We start from the raw sequence: 19,881 nt of genomic DNA on the forward strand, positions 1-19,881 counted from the left end.
AAAAAAAAAAACAGTGAAAAAGGTTTACCACTTCAGTAAAAGGACAGGGTAAGTTCATTAGGGTTAATACAGAATACAATGGTAACAGCTATTATTGAGTAACAACTCTGCAGGTGCACTTCACAACGACTCCACACCTGGGAGTTATTCTACAAATAGGCAAGCCCTAGAGATACAGTATTATTGCTCTTCATTCGTGAATCTGAATTTAAACAGAAATTGTATAGACTGGGACCACTGAATGGAACTCTAACAACATTTCAACTTTCAAATAAAAAGTTGGGAAGCCCTAGTGTGTGTAAATACTAGCCGACAGTTACATTTTCCCTTAGTTTTGTAACTTAAAAAATTCAAACGTCTCCAGTATTTCAGTTTTGACACTGTAATAGCTACACTTAGATGTAATAATGGTCATGAAATAGACTTCTTCAAAGACTTACAAAGCTTCTCTTAAAACTTCTTAACAGCCTAGGTAGACCAAGAAGAGGCATTATTTATGATTATTCTAAGGCAAACAAATCTGTAATTATTGTCTGAGACAAATACAAGAAATTAACTATACTGTTCTCTATAAATGACTTTTTTATGATACTTTTTTTTCCACATAGACAATTTTAAGTTCCCCTTCAGATAAAAAAAGCAGCGGTTTACATATGCAAATGTAAAAAAAGTCCTTGCTCTTTACTTAATACCTTTTCCTGACTCGTCCTATTTTGATGTATATTAGTTACTACTACCAGACTAAGGGAAGAGAAAACGCCAGAAACATCCACTCAAATAAATTATGGTTTTGCTACTAAAAAATAGCAACATTTTTGTGTTTCACTTCAATATAAACAAGGCGGTCCTGAATACTGCAGTACTACAATGAGAGCAGTACCCCATAGATTATCAAATTTTATCACCTCAGTATTACTCGAAGGAAGTCAGCAGAAATGCTATACAAGTAAATTGTTGATTAGCTCGGTCACACTAATCCCTGATGCAGCATCACAACCAGAAGAACATAAAATTTGTTTCACATTATTGCTGAAGAGCTATTACTGAAACTATTCACATCTACATACTCTTTATACTTGCACCTGAGAGACACAGTTATCAAGTAAGGAGATCACAATTGCACTTCTTTCAATTTAGCTAATTGGTATAGAATGAAGATTTGACTATCAGATGCAGATTAAAAATAAAGTTACTGCTGTAACACATGAATGAGCAGGACAAAATGCATGCGTATGTACACATACACTGAGGTTCAGTAACTACTAGAAATAGAAAATGGGATTAAATTCGGATTTCTGTCATGCTGTTACCTCCTCCCTGATTTCTAAACTAAGTTCTACCTTAACATCACCTGTAAGAATACCTGACAGCTGCAAACTACTTGTAATCTCATTTTCTACTTTCATCTTTCATTTGTATTTATTTCTCTTGATTGCACGTTGTTCACTATTCTTTACAATCTTATTACAATTATTTAATAGATTAGTATAGAGCTAAAGGGCACTAAAAAGGTTTCTAGAAAAGTTCCATTATTGGTTTTTAGTTCAGATTATCTTCTTCGGCCATGTATTTAAACCCTTTGTATTTCTGATTGAACCACAGTAGTTTTTTCAGGACTTCTAGACACCAGTGAAATACAGTCATCTTTTCCTTATGCATAAGTGGCTTAGTTGGTCCAAGCTTACATGGTGTAGCTGCCTGCAGAGCTGTGCCCTGCACCTGGGAGGCATGCACTTGCACCAAAACCTGTCTTTCACCATAGTCTCCTTTCTAAGCAAGGGTTTTTGAGTATAGCTTCAGAAGACACACGAACCATAGTCACCTTACCCCTCCGTTATTCCAGACAAGTGATGACAGTAAACAGGGGCTGTCTTTGTGCATGCATCAAACAGAACTCCAAACTCCTAGAGGAAGCTAAATAGTTGGTTTCTATTTGGTCCCTAACAGCAAAGCCTAAGCATTTGTAAAGTGAAGTAGTATCTGATCACTTGCATCCACTAGTTTTCAATCAAACAGGAACTCACTGCTAGCCATCCAAGGCCAACCAATAAAATATGATTTTTTTCACCATCTTCAGAAAAGCCTTGAAGCACCAGCATATCAAAACTGACAGCCTCACATCTGCCTCAACTACCTATCTGCAATATAGTTTTGTAGTGTTTAAGTAATTAGATTTTTTTTAAACAGCAAAACAGCAACTTTATTTCATCTATTTTCTAGTGCATTTAAAAATAGTAATAAAACATACAGAAAGGTTGGAAGAAAATCCCTCTCTGCTTATACTGTCGTTGCAAGGTTCTGTGGCTAACCACATTTCTCACCTAGTGGAATTTTAGCACTGTGGAGTCCAAACATTTGACCGTTTCATGTTACATTAGTTTTCAGTTCTGGCATATGCTTTAAGCTTCCCACTTCCTTCTTCAAGACGTTAAGCAAAGTTCTAGAACTATCCAATATCTTCATGTAAGCAGCTTCGGTTTCAGCAAGAATTTTATCAAGCTCATTCCGCGAAGCTACCTTTTGGGCCAGGTTTTCACATACACACTCCAGTTGTTCACTCAGGACTTGGATTTCATGCTGGAGTTTATTTTTTTCCTCTTCTGCTTGCTGGATTTGTTTGTTCAGCTCTTCTTTCTGCGTACACAAGTCTTCAATGCATTTCACCAGTTCATTATTGTAACCCTGAAGAACAGCTCCCTGCTGAGTCATCCTCCCTGAGTTCTGCCACCGCTCCCTGAAGTCCCCTCTCAGCAACAGCCTTCTGCACTCTAAAAAAAAAAAAAAAAAAAAAAAAGAAAAAAATGGAAAGAAAAATTCTGTAAGAGAGTTATAATGAATAATGCTACGCTATCACAGACTGAGCCACGGCGAAAGATGCTTTGCTTAAGGTTAACAAGCTAGTTCCGAGTTGTGCTACATCTCTTCCTTTTGCAGGAAAGGGGCAGGACAATATTCAGCACCTACACTATACCTTTACTGAAAGCTACTCTCTCCTATGATACCCTCATAGCAATGCTCAACTGCGGTATCAAGAAGTTCTATTATATTTTACAACATCTGAATATACGATGCTTTGTACCTCAGACTTGGAGGGTTTGGTCAGAAATAACCAAATGACCCTTTCCCAGGAGACGGCTCAGCAGTGATCACCAGCGGGAGCATCCACTCGGCCTCTGATGAAGAGGAACCTCCTCGCAGACTGAGCGCCAGGCACCCACTTCAGAGAGCCCGGGGCCACCTGAAGCAAACCGACCTGGCGCTGTTGCCGACTGACGGGCGCCGGCATGAAAATTTTACCGAGGCGCGGACGAGCTGCTCGACGGCCAGAGGCTACCGTTGGCCGCCGTTAGCGCCCCTCACACCCCCAACCCCGGCGGCCGTTTCACGCCGCCCGGGCCGTTCTGCCGCCAGCGCCTCGCTCCCTCAGCGGCGGGGGCGGCCTGGCAGAGTTTCCTCAGAGGCCGCGAACAAATCGGCGCCGCCGCAAGGGCCGGGCCCGACCTGCCCGGCCGCCGCCTCCCCAGGGACATTTTAACAGCCTCTTTACCGCCGAGCGCTTCCTCGCAGAAGACAAGCCGCACACAAAATGGCTCCTGCCTATACATCAAGTCCCTGGGCGGAAGGGGAGGAGGGGGTAGGTAAAAGGAGACCTTCCCTTTCCTATCTGGCGGCCGGGTGCCGCTCACCCCCGCCCCGCCACTTCTCTCGCAATTCCCCCTATTACCCCCACCTGCCTGGCGTTCCCGCCCTGTCGGCTCCCAGCGACAAAGACCTGCCGCGGCCCGGCTCCCTCACGGCTCGGCTCGGCCCGGCCTAGCGAACGCTGCCCTCGGCCAATCAGCCGGCCGCGCCCGGCCAACGGCTGCTCCGGCCGGCAGCGCCTAGGAGCCGCCCGGCTGAGGGGTGACGGAAATACCCGAGCGTTTCCGAACGTGGCGCGGAGCGTGACAACATCTCTACGGAAATAACCGATGTTTTCCGAAGCCAGGTAGCGCTCGGGAGCGGAGGGCGAGGCGGGCCAGCCGACGGGAGGAGGAGGAAGAAGGGAGGGGAGTTACGGAACGAGCCGATGTTTGCCGAAGGGAGAAATTGAAGGGCGTTGGGCTCGGCGGAGGCAGCCGATGTTTCCCGAAGGCAGAGTCGCCCGAGAGCAAAGGGGACAGAGGGGACGGAGCGTGTCGGAAAGAGCCGAAAAGAGCCGACGTTAACCGAGCGCGGCGTCGCCCGAGTTTCCCGGATGTAGTTGGAGGAGCGGCGGCGGCGGCGGTGGCGGCGGGCGCAGCGGGGGGAGGAGGCGGCCGCGGCGGCAGCAGCGGCGGCGGCGGCGGAGGAGTCGGCGCTCCCGGAGTGTCTCAGCGTGCGCGGGGCCGAGTTGGTGGCGTCTCCCCTCTCGCTGTGCGCGGAGGAGATGGGCCCGTGAGCGCCGCTCCCAGCCGAGCCGCCCGAGCCGCCCCCTCCCTCCCTTCCCCCCCTCCCTGCCCCCGGTCGGCGGCGAGGCGGAGCGCTGCCTCCCCCTCCTCCCCCCTCGGCGCCTGTGGCCCGGCCGCGGCCGTCCCCTCCTGGTCCCCTCACACTCACACACACAGGCCGGGCATTGATGGTAATGTATGCGAGGAAACAGCAGAGACTCAGTGATGGGTAAATCCCTTCCTCCTTCCTCCTCCTCCTCCTCTGGCCCCTGGCCCCGCGGGGTCTCCCCCTCCCCTCCGCCATGTTTGGGCCCCCTTCCCCGGCGGCCGGTAACGGTTGTTCGCTAACGTCTCTCTCTTTCTCTCGCTTTCTCTTTAGCTGTCACGACCGCAGGGGGGACTCGCAGCCCTACCAGGTACCTCAAGCGCCGGCCGCTAGGCCCAGGAGGAGGAGCAGGGGAGGAGAAGTGGGGGGGGAGCTACTCCAGCGGAGGCTTCGGCCGCCGCCGCAGGCCGCGGTGCAACAGACGGCCCGGTCCCGACTCTCGGCGCCGTTTCGGGCCCGTGGGGAGCGGAGGGAGGGGGGCGGCAACGGCCGCAGGCGGAGGGAACGGGGCTCCGGCGCTCTTCCGAGGCCTGCGGGACCGGGGCGAGGAGGAGAGGCCTAGTGCGACCTGTGTAGGGCTTGGGCCTAGGAGTCGGGGAGGGTACGAGGGGCGGGAGAGCGAGCCAGGGTCACTTGCAGTGGAGTGGAGATCCAGGGGGAGGTGAGTGTTTTCCTTTTAAAAACAAAAGGCATCTTGTTCTTCCCCCACCCCCCTCCCCAAGTCCTTTCTTCTCCCCAAAACTGCTGCTATGGTCTGTAACCTGAGCGGGGCATGGTTTTAGACCCTGAATAACTGGGGTTGCCAGTAAGGCTTAATTTCTGCAGTTGCCAGCTGCTAGGCATGTTCAGAAACCATCAGATCCTTAAACTGCTGACAATAACTTCAATTTCTGTAACGTAGATACTGTATTCCTCTGCTCTGTCTACTGAAAAAAAAAAAACAATTCTTAGGGTGAGCATCTGGGGAATGCCATATATTGTTGTACTGCTCTCCTTAGGGCACAGAATTGAACTGTTTTATTACATTTCTGTGTATTTGTAGTGTAATCTGACAGTCCAAGGCAGCTGTCAGTGACAGTTCATATAAATGTAAACACTTGCCACTCAGAAGCTCACAGTGTAAAATCAAGCAAGTCAAAGCGAGGCAGAACATGTAGTTTTTGGTAAATACTTCAAAATGAATCGTCATGTTACATGTTTTTGGCTCCCAGAATTCTAGGGAATTTTTTATTACATTTGCTGCAGGGTTGCTAGTACTGAAAAAGCCTTACAGAAGTTCAGGGTAGTGGTGAAAATGAGTGGCCTTGACTACAGTATGGAGGACATATTCAGAGTTCACACTGATTAATTTTAACTTTCTGTTTATTTTCTTAATACCAAGTGGAGGCTTGTGCTTCTCCCAGAAGTGTGGAAGTACTGTGGCCCATTTACTATTGAAAGTGTCCGTCAGTGAAAAGATGGAGAAATTAGGGTTTTTTTTAAGAGCAAGTGTTATGTTGGATGTAATAGTGGGAGAAAATGGTTTGAGTTCTAATTACAGAACTTGTTGCTTTAATGTAGGTAATTAAAATCAGAAGGACTTATGCTGATTGTTTAAAGGGGAAATGAAAATTAATTAACTTCAAAAAGTGTTTCAGAAAGAGATCTAAAATTTAGAAATAACATTTTAACATCAGTTCTGTAAGTTCACATCTAACGTAAATGCCTATTCTCTTGTGATCTGTTACAGGCTCTTAAGTACTCATCCAAGAGTCACCCCGGTGGTGGTGGTGATCACCGTCATGACAAGATGCGAGACGCCACAGATCCTTCACCACCAAATAAAATGCTGCGGCGCTCTGATAGCCCTGAAAACAAATATGGTGACAACACAGGGCACAGTAAAGCAAAAAGTGTGCATACTCACAGAGTTAGAGAGAGGGATGGTGGTGAGTTATCTTTCATTAACCTTTATTTAAGTAATAACTAATTTCTCATTAAAATTTAGCCATTGCCACTCGGGTGATGAGATTGTTACACTAAATATGCCTTGTACCATGTTTGGAAGACTTCAGTGAAACCAAAGTGCAAGTTTCATTGGAAGCAATCATTTAGGCATTGTAACACCTATTAATTTTCTTATTGTTACAGGTATGGTAGTTTTTCTTATAACCACAAAGATTAAATAAACTTTTTTTTTTTTTAAACTGACTTACTTATAAGTCTGACTTACTTTAGACGTACTGCAACATTTGATAACATGAAACAGTATTCTGAATTTTTCACTAACAATAAATATAAGCTGTTTTAAAGACGTTTTTAATACCTCTGTGTATTGTGGTGCTGTACTGTGTAGTTAACGTGCTTCATAGGCTAAACCCCATAAGAAATGAAAAAAAGCTTCTTCATATTTAGCTGCTGTGTAGAACTCTTAACAATCAGAAAATGATAATCAAAGGTAGCACTTACTAGAGCCTTTCTTGGCAGGAGCTCAGAGAAGAATGTTCACAGTCAAGTCAGCCTCCTGTGTTTTTACAGGATATTATAGACAGTAGTAACATCCCCAGTATTTTTTAACTGATGTTATTTTCTATCCCTGCTTCCTAGAAAAAGGACAGAGTAGGATTTTCCTTTTAATAAAAAATGGTAGCAGTTGCAGTTTAGAAAATCCCTGTTACTGACTGAATTTGGAAGCATGTTTTTCTTTTTTCTAAGTACTGTATTTTGTCTCTGTATCGAGTTATAAAGTGAAGTATTCAAGTAGAGAACTTAGAGCTTTTAATCAGTGCTTTTTTGTTCCATATAAAGTTAACAACTTGTGATGTACAGATATATTTATTGCTGCGCTACTGTTACTTGTTATAATAGTTAAAGTAAAATAAATAAAATACCTGTAAATACCTTTTAGGAAATACTAGTTCCACACTACAAATGTGTTTATGGTACCCAGGTGTTCTTACAATTCCTATTTGTTTTTCCTTATTTGGATTAATATAGAGGCTCTGTAGACCACTGATAATGTGGTATTATGGCAGAGGAGGACTATAAAAACAGGCATCTTTTGTTAGTACACTGATTTTCGTTATATCTGATCATACTTTATAGTTATCTTGGAATGAAATGCGTTTGTAAGGCCTGTAGGCTACTATTCTGTGCTACTTTTCAGGACACAGAGATGTCCTCTCTTATTTCTTGTTCACCTGTTCAAAAATACTCATCCTACGTACTCTTGCAATTCTGCTTAGTTTTGCTACAATTGGTAATTCTTTCGGCTTCAGTGGAGCTACATTTAGTGGAGTTATGCCTATATGAAAATATCTGGAGGAAGAGATTCTGTATGGGGAGCGTATTTGCTTATTCGTGTGTTGGGATTGTTTTTAAGATAGAAAAGACATTCTGAAGATCTCAATGAGTCCACCTGGATTTAGTAGTTGGGGAATGACCTGAAGCATGGATGTATACGGTAACAGTGGAGAAAAATGAATTATTTGTAGTTTTGTAAGTGGAACGAACACTATCACACTGTACCTTCTTTCCCAGGCTGTTAAGAGTGGAAAATTTCCTTTATTCTAATCTGAAAGTGGTCCTATGCACTTCATATGTTTATAAACTGGGAGAAGAAAGTAGTCTGAGGGAAATCACTAATTTTAAAAGATGAACATTTGTACTACTTAATTGAAATTAGAAATGATCTTTTGGGTGTGTGTTGTTAGTAAGGTTAGTTTGGCCCCAGTTTCAGCTTTTTAAAACATATTCAAAACCACCAAAGTTGCGTTAAATCCTGGGTATTGCGTGTTGTAAGCCAAAGCTGAGCCAATGTGAGCAGGAGGTTTGCAACTTTGTCTTTGATTTACTGAATCTTTCTGTCAGTATGAAATGAAGGTAGGTGTTAGAATATAGGTGAAATGCTGTGGTATTGCGGACATTTGTATATTGCTAATATGCAAAAGACATAATCTAATAATTTACCATGTTCTCTGTCTGTTGAATTACATTGAGGTACTGATATTGATACAGTTTTCCCTTAGTTTTGCAATTACAGACATACAATGGAAAAAAGAAAAAATATGTTAAGAAAATAGCTAAAATGTTTCACTGAAGTCCTAATATAACTAAAGAATGTTAATTGGCATTGATGCTACTGTAGTTCTTTTTTAACTCTTCTGAGGGGGGAAAAGGTTGGTTTTTTTTTTTTCGTAATAGCTGTGCATTTCATTGTTTTAAAATCAGTGGTGCTTGATTTGGAACTACTACAAAGGTCTTATTGCCTTCCTATGATCTATCTGAAATTAACAAAACAAAACTCAAATCTCCAGTGTTTATTTCCACAAACTGCATTAAAGTCCCAAGGAAACAATCTCTTTTTCGCTCATTCCTTAGAAAACAAAACAGAACAAAAATCTGGAGTGTTACTACTGAATGTAAAACTGAATTAACCTAATCTCTCCCTTTCAAGTCAATGTTTAAAAAGTCAGTCCTGTATATCTCTTAGTGATTTTTGCTGTCGAAACAGGAAGATTCACAGGTGTAAGATGCTGATACTTGGGACTCATTTAGTTACAATTGGATCACTTCTTTTGTGGTAAAGACAACTGGCTAAATGTCCTTTAAAGCTTTAAGTGTACACATATAAAAGAACTGTAATTAAATTGACTGAAAATTAGTAACTCAAAAATGGTAGAACCTCCCCCTGTAATTTTTGGTACCTGTATAAAGGTATTTGTTGTTACAGCTTATTTTTCTAATACTCATGGCAGAATCTTCTGTGTTTGTAGAACTGTAATCCATGGTAAGAAATTCAATTGCTTTCAATTAAGGTTTTAAAACGTGTTATGGGTAAGCCCTCCATACTGATAGAGTGCAAACAAAGCATTTTTCAGAGTTGCTTACTGCATGGTTTCTGTGGAATGAGACTCTGTACAGAGATGAGGACTTTTCTGGAGAGAGACTTGCAAGGGTACTTGCAAGTTTTTGTCACATCCCCGGTTTCCAAAGAGTAGTTGTATATCCAGCGTATCAAAGAACTGTAGTAACTTTGTTCTTGCTTTCAGATCTTTGTGCATGGGGACGTCGTCTCTGTATGCAAGTGTTTAAAACATAATGAACAGCTACCCCCCTCGGTGCATCTCTTATTTCTAGGTCAGCTGCTATAGGCAAGTGTGGAGTTTGAAGAGATTAAGGGGTCTTACGAGACCAACTTGAGTGTGAAGTTCCTTAACAGTAACAAATAGGGACTTAAAGCTAGCATTGTTTACAGGAATAGAGCTATGAAGGGTCTTGTAGATATGGAAAAGTGTTTCCATTAAAGAGAAAAGGGAGGTATAAAGATTTGAGGGTCCTCATTCTTGAGGGTGGACAGACTGAGAGCATAGATGATCCTTGTACGTCTCTTTACATGCATAAATGAGGTGATACTGGTGCAGGAAGGAAAACAAAGAGGTCAGATAAGTAGGGTAGCTTTGGAAATACTGTAAGGGAGAGATATATATTATTTAGGAGTAAAAATTACAAGATGCAACCCTTGGTAAAAAAGGGAAAAGGATGTTTCTACTTAAATATATGGAGCAGAATGACTGATTAAGATACATAGTAGAACTCTGTACAAAAAAAGTTAGTTCAGTTAAGCCACATGTACTCAGTTGTTTCTTACTGTGAAGATACTAAGTGTTTTGCTACATTTATATTAAAGAGACTTTGAAAATGTATGCTTCATGACATGATCTTACTGAATTGTTCAAAATAACAAATGGAGAGCATTAATGTACACAGCATGAAGTCTTTTTCTGGATTTTGTGCTAATTAGGTTATTTTCATGAAATTTGATTATAACTTGTGATACTTAAATTCCAAAATGTAACTGAACTTTTGTATGTTTCTTTTGCACGTTTTTCTTTTAATTGGCAATTAAGGATGCTGTCAATGACCACTGATATTGACTGACTGTAATACAGTTCTAAGATTCAAAATCCTACTGCTATTAGAGATTGAATGGAATATTTTAAATCAGGACTTCCTAGTTTTATTGAAGTCTGGTGGGAGCTGCTGTCATGAAGTGTAGGCTTGCTTTGTTTCCAGTGGTTCCTGAAGGAGTTCAGAGTCCTCATAGCAAAAGGACAGCGAACAGCTGGAAACAGAGCGTGAGCTTTTCTTTCCTGTCTTAGCAACCCTGGCAGTAGAGGGGGACAGGAGGCTAACTGCTGATTAAATTAGCGTGATCATTGACGAGCAGTCAGAAATAAGCAGGGCATTAGGGCAGGTACAAGAGAATGGAAGCTGCCTGGGCAACAACGTGCACTGGAAAGGGGAAATTGCAGGGTAGGTGGAAAGAGGGAAGTCTGAGAGTAGTGAAGCATAGCAAAGGGTTGAGGAAGAAGCTGGACTAGATTCCGTCTATTTAGTTAGTATTAACTGCTGTTAATGTTCAAGTAATTATTCATTATTATGAAAACCCATTTCCTCACTGTAACTGCATGGTCAAAGCTGGGGTGAGAGAAGTCTGTGATCATACATGAGAGTAGGCTCTCCATAAAACATGCTTTGAACATGCAACCTCCCTCAACATCCAACTGCAAAAAGAGATGATTTGCTCCCTTCTTGCTTGGATGTTGGCTGGATGGCTCTAAAGGAGGGGGGGTTGGTTTGTTTGTTTGTTTTTTAGGATAAATACAATTGCTTCCAGGACCATTCACCTCTTAGATTTTTTTTTTTCTGAATTAAAAAAGATGGAAAAAGTAGATTGCTGTGTTTTTTCTGATTTTTATAAAAGCTTTCTTTCAAGTCTCACTAGTACCTTCAGTTGGGGGGCGTTAAGTTTGCTTTAAAAGTTTAGAAGTTTTAGGTAGAATGTAGCTTTACATTTACTTAGTGTATTTGGCGATGTTTCTGAAGTGAGTTTTTGCTGGATCAGTTGTATAACTTATTTTCTCTTTTTTTTGTTACTCTGCTGTAATGTTCTCTAATAGAAAAGAAATTGGAACATATGTGAACATAGTATCACAGTAAAGGTAAAACTTTTGTATGTACTTCTTAAATTTTGAGATTTAGAATGTTAGTGTTCAAAATTACTTTTGAAAAGTGGCTGCAAATCTTGCTTCTAAAAAGCACAGGATGGAAGATATAAAAACCTACTGATATTAGGGAAGAATTGTGGTATTAATATGATGGTATTAAGTGCTAAGTCTTTATGCATTTATGTGGGTGCAGTCCTCTGTGTTTCTTTTCATGAAGTTCAAGTGTTTGGTGTAGGTTGAGAGAGTAAATATGTATTAACGGGAGACTATCTGAACTTGAAGCTGCAGCAAATGGCAATAAGCAGCGCTTTTCGTTTGTAACCTGTTGTTGCAGCCACTTGGGAACTTCGAATTTCACTTACTATTCTTACTTTCTTCTGTTTGCTAGTATATAAAATACAGCTCTGTAAATAGGTCCTTTAGGAGTTTCCCTTTAGCGCTTGATCAGTTTAAGGAAATATGTGTCTGTAAGTGTTTTAAGAACTCATAAATAGAGTTTTTGGATTCTAAGTGTAATTTGTTCAAGTCAGTCAGTCTAATAGCTAGACCTGGTAAGCTTTTGTATGTAAGCTTATTTTGTTTTGGAAAAGGGAAAATACTGGCTATATACAAGATCAGTTAAATCTGCTTTTCTTTGGTACATAAGCTAATCATAAGGGAATGATTTTTACTTAGCATCATGCTTTCTTATTATATGCTTCTAGCCTTTGACTTTGCAGAAATGGAATTACAGCCTATGAAACTTTTGGGTTGCTTTTTGCCTTTTGTACTTTTGGGTTGCTTTTCTGAAGGTGAAAAGAAGCAGTGAAAACCCTTAGTTTCTGATGAGCTGCCTGCTGCTAGGCCATAGTAAAGATAGCAATTTGTAACTTATCTGGCTCTTTTTTTTACTGGAATTCTTCTGTGTTCTTTAATGGCCCCTGATTAAAGTTAGTTCCTTAACCACTGTTTGGTACACAGCTGCTTTCTAAGAAGAGAAATATTTTTTTTATTGACAGTTTACACTTGTTTACCCTGCTGTTTCTACCTATTCTGTATAAAGTATTGAGTAAGCTAAGGGTCATTAAAGCTATGCAGAACTTGCAAGAGAAAGCTCTGCCTCTGTTTTGGCTGAGAGAGGAGGTGATGCTGTAATAACTTTGCTATGGAAAACCGTATTTTAATGGCACCCAATTTGCAGTGTTAACTACATTTGTTCATGAGGTCAGGCTTTTATACAATTTCATACAATTATAGGGAAAGACCTCTCAATATACAGAGAAATTGTTCTTTATATGGTTCTTCAGTAAAGAAAAAATTTGTACTGGCAATGAAAGGCAGTTCTCAATGTTGATGCTTCTAGGCTTATGCTTTGTCAGTAGTTTGTTGTAGTGTAAAAATGAATCCTTTCTGGACACAGATGTAGCACTTGAGAAGAGAGAAGCATTTCTTTATGTAGAGTTAGACTGAATTATGAAGGGATCACCAAACTTTGTGCTTGACTGCAGGTATTCCCTGCTGTAACTTTAGTATTAGAAGATGTTTCCTTTCTTGAAGACTTAAATAGATTTCCTAGCTTTTAACAATAAAACTACCCTAGAAAAAGCATATAAGTTCACTAGTTTTTCCTTTATCCCAATAATATTTTGCTAGTAGTAAAAGAATGCTGTTTAGTTCTGGGCTTCTTTTGCTTGTTTTACACTTTTTGTGCAGGTTTGCTTTTTTACTAAAGTAGTGTGGGTTTCCATTTGAAAGTGCTAGCCTAAGCATCCAGGGCATTCATGTCTAGATTTCAACATGAACCTGTATCCCTTCAGTACTTTTGTCTATTAAAAAAAAATACTAACCAGAGCAGTTATGGCTTACTAAATTTTTGCTGAATATTTTATCTCTTTTCTGAAATCAGCTTTCTCCTTGTGGTTTACTCTGCACAGGGAGTAATCTTAGAATTATGCCAGAGGCTAAAATTTTTATTTATTGAAATTTTTGTTGAAAGTGTTGCTTTGCAAAGCAGTATTTTGAAATTCATTCGTCTGTAATAAGTGGAAAATCTACAGTAATTAATATAATATATTCCTATATATAATATACATTCAATATATAGTATATGCATTATATATACCAAAATTACATCAATTTCTGAAGCGTAAGCTTCTAAAATAATTGCTGATCCTGTAGTTTTTAATCACTTTCTAAATTATTCAAAAGACATCTTTTGAATCTGATACTCCGTGATTTTCCTGCTGCAGAGTTAGTCTCAGCCCTTCAACAGCAAAAAAACCCCCAAATCCAAACAGTGAAATAGCCTGGAATTCTCCTGCATATACTTTTGCATCTCTCCTTCTCCTCATAGGCAGCGTTTAATTTTTCTCTCTACTTTCAAGCTTGTGAAGTGAGATGTGTGTTTTAAAGCACAGACTGTACTTGCCCACTGCAAGGTTGCCAACTTGCCCACTAGAAGCAGGTTCCTGGAGCAGTATTGAAGAATAATGTCTGGTTGGAATGTCTGTCCCCCACGTTACTGGAAAGGGAGTTAAATTTTTGAGCAGATGACTGACAAGAGACCACACTATTCACTCATGATTATCAGATGGGTTAAGAGATGTCTGGTAAGCTTTTGTGGCCTTGACTTATGTTTATAAGTCAAGGCAATGTTATATTGTGTTTGAAATGAAAACGAGGCCTAAAGACCGTTGTTGATTAGGCCCCATAGTATTTTGGGGCAATCCTGTTCCTTGTTGTAACTACTGTAATGAGAATTGTAAAGGAACAGTGCGTCAAAGTTTGTTTCTATGGCAGAGGTATGATAAAAATGTTAATATTCTGCTTTTGTCATCAGTCAAAAAAAAAAAAAGAGAAGTAAGTGATGCAGTATTGAAGTGCTTCATGAAAAGGGCAAGGAAGTCGGAAATACAAACAATTACTTTCCGGAGCTAAATTCCCAGTGTCTGAGGGGTAGCAGACCTCTCCAGGAGGTCCTTTTTGTGTCTAAAATTTTATCATTAATTTTTTGATACACTTCAACTAACTTCTCTGACCTGCTGTTTTGGGGTAGACATGAAATAGATGATTCTTAGCTATCGAGTAAAATATTTTGAGATCTTTAAGTAAGAAAACATTGTTTACATCGTATGTTTTATCGATCAAAACCTGGTAACTGATAGATCCCAAAGATACAAAACTTGTGATCATCAAATGAGCTGGGTTTCGTTTGTTTGTTTGTTTGTTTGTTTTTTTTAATGTGAATAGCTTTGCTCTTGGTTGTAAGTAATAACACTTCTTTATCAACAAGGAAGAAATCATAGGATCATGCATACACTATCAGTAATTTAAGACTGAATGGCAAATAATAAAAACCGTTCACTAGTACAGAGCTAGCTAAGTTATGCAAAAGTGAAAATGCTAATTAATCTACAGGAACATGTAAAAGTGATCCACTGTGTAAAATTTACACAGGAAGGAGTGTAAAAGATACTGTGCAGAACTATGACTCTTAAAACAGACATGAAACTCATGCGCAATTAAGAGCGTAAATATTGAGTGCTGTGTTACCCAGAAAGGATATATGATCAGAGGAATATCAAGTAGGACTAGAGAGATTACCTCTTAAAGCTAATGTGACAGCTACTGGAATATGGTCTCTGTTTTGAGTCTCAGTTCGGAAAGCAGGCAAAACTGCAGTTTTTCAGAGAAGAGGCAAGAAAATGACTGCAATTGAAGCTCATGCATTAGAAGGAGAGACTTGAAGAGCTCTTGATATAGTTACAAAGAAAACATTAAGGGTTTATTTGGTTAATTATTAGAGGGAAAAGAAATGGCATACTTAAGAGTTGTTGAATGTAGCAAACAAAGGTTGAAGATCCAGTTACCTTAACTTAAATATTCAGGAAATAGAAATTTGTCAGAATTTTTAATGTCATTAGTAACAATTGAAGTGACTTGTTGTGATAATTTTTGCAAGGGTGGAAGTTTTGAAAGTGGATGACTTAAAGACAGTTTTCTAAAGTTTGTTTCATGAAGAAAAGTACTGTTTTTTCTATCAGTGGAACGTGAGTAGTTCTAGTGTAAATATTGTAGATTAGTAGACTTCAAAGAGATTAAAAATTGTTAATTAGCTTCGTAAGTAGCATTCCTGTGATAATTTCCCCATCACCACCTCCAAGTGGCTTGACTCATGGCATGTGAGGATTATGAACCTGTGAATGTGTTTCATATTGCATTATAGGATTTTGGGACATTGAGAATACTTGGGTTTCGTCATTGAGAATACTTCATTTTAATAGTGGAAATAAACCTTGTTTAGTATGTAGAGTCTATTTCTTCAAAGATGATTGCACACTTCCACTTTAATGCATCCACTTTTGATGTTTTTCACTGATGTGTATGTTTACCAGATTGGATTTTAGTTTGCTGGCTGTAACTACACAGCTTCATCTAGTTGGACAGTATCTTGAATATCTTGAAATTGTTTTGCTGTTTCAGATTTGCAGAATTTGCATATGACAAAACATAAAATTCTCCTTAAATTTCTTGTTTTCTTTGACAGAAGAACTTGTTACAGAAAGGTTGACATGCTTGTCTCGCATTTTGGAGTGATTTATAGGCCTTTTCCTTTCCCCCTCATCGCCTCCCAGCATACGTTTGATTTCAAAGTTAAATTTGTTCATATGAAAGTTGGAGAGTGAGTGATAGCTTCTGTAGATAAAGGTTTCTCTTTGGGATAGAGAAATGCTGTACTCCTAAAACTCGTCTTGTGTAGATCATGTTTATGCAGGGTATGTGAAGTGAATTTAGAGAATAATGCAGCTAAAATTCTAGTTTTTTCCTCCCCCAAGGGTATGGGATTACATTTAAAAGCTGGTTTAGGTTTATCAAATTGTGTTGTTTCTGTTTCCACATCTTCTTAACTACAGTTAAGGTTTTAGCTTAAGTGTATCGAGAATTAAAACGTATTTAGAATCTGTTTTCTTCTGAATTCTGATACAGGTATTTTTACTCAACAGAAACTGTTACTGTGTCTTGCAGAACTTCTTGAAGAGGCATGTCATAGGCAGAAAGAACTCGTAACATTTATTAAATAAAGCTTTTCTTTAAATAATCAACAGTCTTTGCCAGACTTTTGCATTCATTTGCATCCTTTGCAGACTATTGCATTCAAATATATAAGATAATAAAGGCAAGATACACAATGAGTTAACTGAATGAAACTGTAGTCAGTTTGGTTGGTTTTTTTTTTTTTCTTGCCTCCATATGCAGTCATCTGACTTATCTGGATATTTATCTTGTAATTCATTGTGACCATAAAGGAAGCAGAGAGGCTAATTGGACATAGGATGAGGGCTTGACAGTGACATCTGGTTCCTTGCTGTCCATTTTTCTGATTCCTGTTCTTAGCTTTAGCTTTGGCTGTGAATGTGAGAAACAGATCTGGGCTTAGAGACTAAGATGGCTACAGGACGAGATGAGAAGCAGGATACACTAGGTTACTTCTGCTTATATAAAGATCAAACCATTTTTATTTAAATCTTAAATAGGCCAATATTGAGTGGAAATTGGTCACAGATCCTTTTATGCAGTAATTTTACTAACATGTTGAATAATAATAATAAAAAATCCTGATCATGGTCAAACTAGTACAGCTTCTTACTGGGGAGAAAATATAAAGGAATTTTAAAGAAATTTGTAAAATTATGTTTTCCTATTTTTTAAATATTTGTGATACTTGTTTTAAAAAACGCAGAAGCAGCTGTATGTTCTGAAAACATTGTATCATTTTGTGTGTTTATGTATTTGGTTAGAAAATGTTAGCTTCTTGTGTTTGATCAGTTCATCCCTTCCCTGGTTTTAGGCAGTAGTTGAAGGCATATGATTTTGTGGCTTAGGAAATTCCTACTGTAAAATCAGTGTGGGTTGTTTGTTTGTTTGTTTTTTTATTTGGTGGTTTTTTGTTTTTTGGTGTTTGTTTTTTTGTGGGTTCAGTTGATTTGCTAACATGAAATTCCTTCTTACCTTTTTCTTACTTTTAGAGAGTTGACATAGCTACTCAAAGTGTAAATGAAAATGGCTCAGCTATGTCTCCTCATGGACAGGTGATTAGAACCCCAAATGCTGCTGTGTTTATGTGGGGAAGAACAGAGCATGGAGGCACATCTCCTTTTACTTGTGTATAGAGCTGGGCTAATAGAATAGGCATTCCCACCTAGTGGGTCTTGAAAGGGGAATGGTGTTGAATCACTTTGATAAATTCAGAGGAAGAAAATTTATTTAGTTGGGTCATCTTTGTAAGTGTTTTAATCTTAAATACCATGTATCTTGAATTTACTACTACTTGCCATTTTCCCTTGAAGAGTGTGCTTCAAAACTGGCACTGTTATTACTCCGTACAGTTGTTTTGTCTGAGGAGCTGCCTACCAGAGAAAAGCTTGTGAAAGGATTAACTGTGAACATGCTCATTAATTTCTGCAGAAACAAAATGCAATCGGCTGATACAGAAGTATATTTTAACAAATATTTCTATTTTTTTTTTTAGTAAAATCTTGAGTGATTTCTGGCCTCTTTTTGGTGAAGTGAGAGCTTCAAATTTATGCTGTAACTGTCCCAGAAGATTTGAGATTTCAGTGATTTTGGTTTTGACAGTAGTGCTCTTTAATCTGCTTATTACAGGAATCTGAAGATCAGCCTTTTTGTTAAAAGAAAACATAATTTGAAAAAATATACATAGTAATGGGCATGTTAATATTAGACTTTCCTAGATTCAAACTAAGTTATTGTGTTAAATTGCCACTATTGGCACTTCCTTATAGAAGAGTTCTCAGCATAGTTAAACTTTCCAAAAAATCTCTCCTGCCTTTTTTCAAACCTCCTACATCTGTAGCTGTAAGAATTTCAGTATCCCTAGTAAGATTAACGTTTTTTTTAAGCTTTTTTTTTTTTTTACGAGAAACATTTTGTATTTCACCATGTTACAGAAATCGGATATATTTAGGCATGTCAGATTTACTGAAAATATTAGATTATTAGAAATAGATTAATAGATTATTAATCTATTAGAAAATAGATTAGATCCTCTGCCTTGGTTTCCTACATTTCTTAAATGGTGTGCTGTTTTATGTCCTCCAAGACTGTCCTCTGACAGTCTTCCTCAGTGCCTTCAAGGGGCAGCAGACACAAGCTAGAACGCAGAAATTTCCATCTCAACATGAGGAAAAATTTCTTTACTCTGAGGGTGCCAGAGCACTGGAACAGGCTGCCCGGAGAGGCTGTGGAGTCTCCTTCTCTGGAGATATTCAAACCCCACCTGGATGCATTCCTGTCCAGCCTGCTCTAGGTGACCCTGCTTTGGCAGGGGGATTGGACTAGATGATCTCCGAGAGTCCCTTCCAACCCCTACCATTCTGTGTGATTCCTAGGTAGATTTGTTACTGAATTTGTTAGTCACAGAGTTATAAATTATTCATATCTATCAGTAGCAAAAATGGGGAAAGGAAATTATTGATCTGCCCTGCTCATCTCATTTATTCTCTTTCAAACATAGCTATTCACTCCCAAATGTGGGAAAAACCCAAAGAATATTTTTTTATTAAGGCATATAATTCAAAATAATACACATTTGTGCATAAACTCTACTGTACAAACTAGGTAATGCTCTTTACCTGTTTTTTCTGCTGTGTTTATTTCATATGATTATGTTCTTCTGGATGATGGTGTGTTCACATCCAGTGTTCCCTGTGAATACATCAGTGGGAGTTCACATCTCTTCTAGTTAAGTAGTTTGAGTAGTTTGCTCGTTCAGACACCTGCCGTTGGCAAGTTAACACAGTCATACTTTTCAAAACCACTTATTTCTTTTGAAAGAATACTATTTCTACTTGATTTAATATGAGAAATTATATGATCCTCTTCATATTCGAGTAGCGTAAAGTTCACCTCGTTTACTGCCTCTATTAATGATTGCAGTCTCTATATAGTCCTTTTGAGAGTGTTTACTTAACTAGGGAAATAAAATGATACACTTGGGCAGCCAGACAATCATAAACTAGATTTTCAGTTTGTAAACATAACTTTAGCTTTTTGTGGAGAGGCATATTTTCCTATAGTAAGGAAATTGAAGGAAAGACCAGTTGAATTTTAAGTATATATTCAAGAATTATTTATTGGGAAGAGGGAAGAATTGTCTTGTCACCTACTGTGCTTTAGATATTTGAAAACCCTATTGCACAGTACCTTTATTAAGATAAGTATCCAGCCTGAAACTAAGACTATGAATCTGTTGTATTAAAACCTGTATGCATTAATTCTTAGGTGGATCCTTGGTTGCTGCGTCCCCGGTTCCTGGGCCAGTGTTTTTTTTTTTAATTAAGAACTTCTATGGGGCAGAAATTGATTTGACTTGATTTTT

The 19,881-nt window shown here is 39.2% G+C and overlaps 2 protein-coding genes across 4 annotated transcripts in view; one reads left to right on the forward strand and one right to left on the reverse strand.

Moving 5' to 3' along the window:
* Positions 1-369: 369 nt before the first annotated feature.
* On the reverse strand, positions 370-3,905 carry SSNA1 (SS nuclear autoantigen 1). Of its 2 annotated transcripts, none has more exons than XR_012463508.1 (2): positions 3,731-3,839; positions 370-2,768 (listed from the first exon to the last, which is right to left on the reverse strand). XR_012463508.1 is itself a non-coding variant. In XM_074157352.1 (2 exons), the coding sequence occupies exon 2, from the start codon at positions 2,707-2,709 to the stop codon at positions 2,365-2,367; it is 345 nt and encodes a 114-aa protein (XP_074013453.1). In that variant the 5' UTR covers positions 2,710-2,768; positions 3,080-3,905; the 3' UTR covers positions 2,189-2,364. The 2 variants fall into 2 exon arrangements, 1 of the variants encoding a protein (XP_074013453.1); XM_074157352.1 differs by having other exon boundaries at positions 2,189-2,768; positions 3,080-3,905.
* Positions 3,906-4,404: 499 nt separating this feature from the next.
* Positions 4,405-19,881, forward strand: part of WAC (WW domain containing adaptor with coiled-coil) — a 62,564-nt gene continuing 47,087 nt past the window's right edge. For both annotated transcript variants that reach the window (XM_074157017.1, XM_074157018.1), the window contains exons 1-3: positions 4,405-4,638; positions 4,789-4,825; positions 6,245-6,443. In XM_074157017.1, the coding sequence (XP_074013118.1) occupies positions 4,598-4,638; positions 4,789-4,825; positions 6,245-6,443 (277 nt within the window). In that variant the 5' untranslated portion in view covers positions 4,405-4,597. The remainder of the gene's footprint in view (positions 4,639-4,788; positions 4,826-6,244; positions 6,444-19,881) is intronic.

Source organism: Numenius arquata, chromosome 12 (genome assembly GCF_964106895.1).
Source record: "Numenius arquata chromosome 12, bNumArq3.hap1.1, whole genome shotgun sequence".
NCBI classification, from domain to species: Eukaryota; Metazoa; Chordata; class Aves; order Charadriiformes; family Scolopacidae; genus Numenius; species Numenius arquata.